Source organism: Sorex araneus, chromosome 5 (genome assembly GCF_027595985.1).
Source record: "Sorex araneus isolate mSorAra2 chromosome 5, mSorAra2.pri, whole genome shotgun sequence".
Classification (NCBI taxonomy): Eukaryota; Metazoa; Chordata; class Mammalia; order Eulipotyphla; family Soricidae; genus Sorex; species Sorex araneus.
Genome location: NC_073306.1, coordinates 88,953,406 through 88,957,533, shown reverse-complemented (window position 1 = coordinate 88,957,533; position 4,128 = coordinate 88,953,406). Strand labels below are relative to the sequence as shown.

The 4,128-nt window shown below is 39.3% G+C and overlaps 1 protein-coding gene across 1 annotated transcript; it reads left to right on the top strand.

Annotated features, from left to right (window-relative positions):
* The first annotated feature begins 2,019 nt into the window (after positions 1 to 2,019).
* Positions 2,020 to 2,970, top strand: LOC101536979 (olfactory receptor 11A1-like). The gene has a single exon (XM_004620031.2). It carries the CDS (start codon positions 2,020 to 2,022, stop codon positions 2,968 to 2,970), a length of 951 nt encoding a protein of 316 aa, XP_004620088.2.
* The last annotated feature ends 1,158 nt before the right edge of the window (positions 2,971 to 4,128 follow it).

Genomic DNA, 4,128 nt, shown 5'->3' with positions numbered 1-4,128 from the left:
TATAGGATAATGGATCATTCTTTAAGCGAAACTAATGTTTTGCCAAAGACTAATAGCATGATGGGATGGCATAAAGAACTTAATGATCCCTTTAGTTATATACTCACACACTGCAGAGTGAGACGAAAATTCAACCAACCAAACAAACAATAACAAGAACAAACTCTAGAATTCATTGTTGCCAATATATCCTTCAAAGTAATGGCAGTTTCTTGGTAAATTCAAATATCAGAATGGCACCTTTAAATACTCTGTTCTTTCTCAGTATTTGCATTTATAAACTCTTAAAAACACGCATGGCAAAATGTTAAGTTCTTCTTCAACTTTGTATCTAATTTCATAGGTGAGAAACTGCCTTACAGAAGTTAAGAGATGTCTTCAAAGTTTGATTTTGAGAGCAGGACTCGGGAGCATTTTTTTCTCTTAGGGTTCTCTGGTTATTCTGATAGCTACCTGATTACTGTGCTAATGATAGGGTATCCTATCTCTTCTTGCTTACCTGAAGCAATCTAGTCCTTCCATACTGTTTTGTTTTTTTTAATTTTATTGAATCACCATGAGATACAGTTAAAAGCTTTCATGTCTGAGTTACAATCACACAATGATCAAACATCCATCCCTCCACCAGTGCACATTCCTCACCACCAATATCCCCCATATGCCCCCCGTTTCCCACCTTCCCCCTGCCTCCATGGCAGACAGTATTCCCCATACTCTCTACTTTTGGGCATTATGGCTTGCAACATGGGAACGCTGACTAGTCCAGCCTTTCTGGAAAACATATGGACAGTCTTTCAAAAACTAGAAATTGAGCTTCCATATGACCCCACAATACCACTTCCATACTGTTTTAAGGTGGTATGGTTACAGTCAAAAGGGTTGAGTAAAGCAGAGTGGTTTCACTTTAGACCTTCTCTGAAAGCAGTGTCTGAGGTCAATTTCTCTAACTGCCCTAAACTTTGAGGTGGGTCACATGGAGAGAAGCACCACGAAACTGAGGAGACTTGGAGTTTCTTATCTAACAAGAACCTGAGGTAACTTATTTCAATTGGTTGATTGCTTGAATTGCCTTAGGTTTTCTGATTCTGAATGTTCCCCCGCACACACACACCTTACACCAGCTCTAGACAAAATCTTTTGGGTGCCCAGATTCTACTATTTAAAACTGAAGAGAAAGCTCTCCTGCCTCTGGGTTACACGGACATGGGTACTTAGTTCAAAGTAAAAAATCTTAAACTTTGTAGGTATATTTCTCTAGCTAGTACAATGAATATCAAAGCAGAAATAAGAACTTACCTCATTTTTTTTTCTTTTTGGGTCATACCCGGCGATGCTCAGGGGTTACACATGGCTCTGCGCTCAGGAATCACTCCAGGCAGTGCTTGAGGGACCATATGGGATGCTGGGAATCGAACCTGGGTTGGCCGTGTGCAAGGCAAACACCCTAGCCGCTGTGCTATTGCTCCAGCCCAAGAATATACCTCTTGAGGTACTAATAAAGTGAAAGAAGAGGAATAAATAACAGACATGATAGGGGCCATTTCCCTAAAGATGAACAGTGCTTAAATAAGGAATTTCATTCTCTCTGTCCTATCTGATTGTTTATAAACCATCTGGAATGTTTCTAGATTCTTTAGATCTTTATTTATTTTTTGTGCTCCAGTGTTCCACTGCTACCGCATTACATTTGTGAAGGAAATATAATAATAGCTGATTATTCATTTCTTTCCTTTTCTTTTCTTCTTCCTTCCCTTTTGAGCCTCTTTTCCTTACTTCGGTTTCTTCCTTTGAAGTGAAGATAAAGGTAGGAGGAAAGATTTAAGTAGTCACACATTCTTATTTGAAATTATTTTTCTTTTTCATTTTAGATTTTAAAAAGATATTCTTCTACCCAAATAGCAAACTTCCAAATAGCTGAGTGGAGAATGAAAACAAGCTACCATCAGTTCACGATCTATGTAAGAAGGAACAGTCTGCGTTTCACGTATTTTATTTCTGCTGTTCTAGGAAAGCCAAGGCATGGTAATCCCATACTGTGTAAACCAAACAACAGTAGTGGAATTTATGCTTAGGGGATTCTCTTCCATTCGACAGCTAAATATTTTCCTTTTTATAGTATTTTTAATTTTGTACATCTTAATTGTTTCTGGAAACATCCTCATTGTTCTGTTAGTTTTTGTCAACCCTCATCTCCACATTCCCATGTATTTCTTTCTGGTGAATTTGTCTTTCCTGGAGATCTGGTATACCTCCAATGTTGTCCCTAAGATGTTGCTGATTGTCATAGCTGAACAGAGGACTATCTCTATGGCTGGTTGCCTGTCACAATTCTACATTTTTGGATCCCTGGCTGCAACAGAGTGTCTCTTGCTGGCTGTGATGTCCTATGACCGGTATCTTGCCATCTGCCAGCCACTTCACTATTCTCTCCTAATGACTGACTCCCTCTGCGTTAGGCTGGCTGCCAGTTCTTGGCTCTGCTGCTTCCTCCTGACAGCAATAACTATTGTCCTACTGTCTAGACTAGCCTTTCATGGACCTAATGAGATTGATCACTTCTTCTGTGATTTTACCCCTCTGGTCCGTCTCTCGTGTACAGACACTTCACTGACTGAGACCATTGCCTTTGTCACCTCTTCTGCAGTGACTCTAGTCCCATTTCTCCTCATCACAGTCTCCTACTCATGTATTCTTGCTACTATTCTAAGAATTCCTTCTGGAACAGGCCGACAAAAGGCCTTCTCCACATGCTCTTCCCATCTTACTGTGGTTACAGTGTTTTATGGGACATTGATTGCCACATATCTTGTGCCCTCAGCCAATTCTTCCCAACTCTTACGCAAAGGGTTCTCTCTGCTTTACACCATCCTCACACCCATGTTCAACCCCATCATCTATAGTCTAAGAAACAGGGACATCCACGAAGCCCTAAAGAAGTGCCTGAGCAAGAAGCCAGGCTTCTTGGGATGAACAGAAAGAAAAACAGCTGCACTTGTGTGAGAACAAACGAACTGAATCAAGACATTTAAATTCTACATCAAGGGCAACTATTTAAACCAAGAGCCACAATGCCAAATGACCAAATCTCTGAGTGTGCTGCACACACTGTTGCATTCTGTCAGTCTGGGTGAACTGTTTTTCCAAGAAAGGTCTAAGCAGGTCAGAAATCAATTCCGGTAGACCTAAGTGCTTTGTTCAAAAGTTCCTATCCAATATAATTTGGAAAGGCTGGTCACTCATTTTTTCAAATATTCATTGAGAGGTTATTGTGTCCAAGGCATTGTACTAGAGATTGGTGTTAAAATGACAACAACAACAACAACAAAAACACAAAATGGGCTGGAGCTATAGAAGAGCAGGTAGGGCATTTGTCTTGCACGCGGCTGACCTGGGTTCAATTCCCAGCATCCCATATGGTCCCTGAGCACCGCCAGGGGTAATTCCTGAATTCAGAGCCAGAAGTGACCCCTGTGCATTGCCGGGTGTGACCCAAAAAGAACACACACACACACACACACGAAACAGTGCTGTCTCTGATTTTACTTTAGTCTGTGTGGGAAGATAGACATTAATCAAGTAACTAATGTAAACTGCATCTTAAAAATGCAAAACTATACTTTTGATTTTATGTTAAAATTTGATTTTAGGTTAAAATTGCCATTATAGCCATTATTGGTTAATAGAATAGCCAAATCTAGAATACTGAAAATACTAGATGTAGAACAATGGGGACTTTTATTCTTCCTGGTTGGCATGGAAAATGGTACAACCACAGTGGAAAACAGTTTGAAAGTTTCTTACAAAATTCAATATACTCTTTTTTTTATTTAAGAGTTAAACAGTTTTATTAAAAGTACACAGAGATATAGGATGGCAGAGAGAGAGACAGAGAGACAGAGAAAGAGATGTGTATTTCAAGAGAGAACACTGGCTACTCCAGAGTAGAAAAACCTAAATTTTCTTTATTCATGATTCTAAAATCATACTTCTTCATAGTTATGCACAGAAGTTTGAGATAAGTTTTCACACAAAAAATTGACTATGGACATTTCAAGATTAATTTCCAAAACTAACTGGAAAACTTGACCAAATATTTGCTAAAATTGGAAAACAACTTAAAGTTGTCTC

Coding starts and splice junctions, on each gene's coding strand:
- LOC101536979 (XM_004620031.2), top strand. CDS start 2,020: ATGGTAATCCCATACTGTGTAAACCAAACAACAGTAGTGGAATTTATG.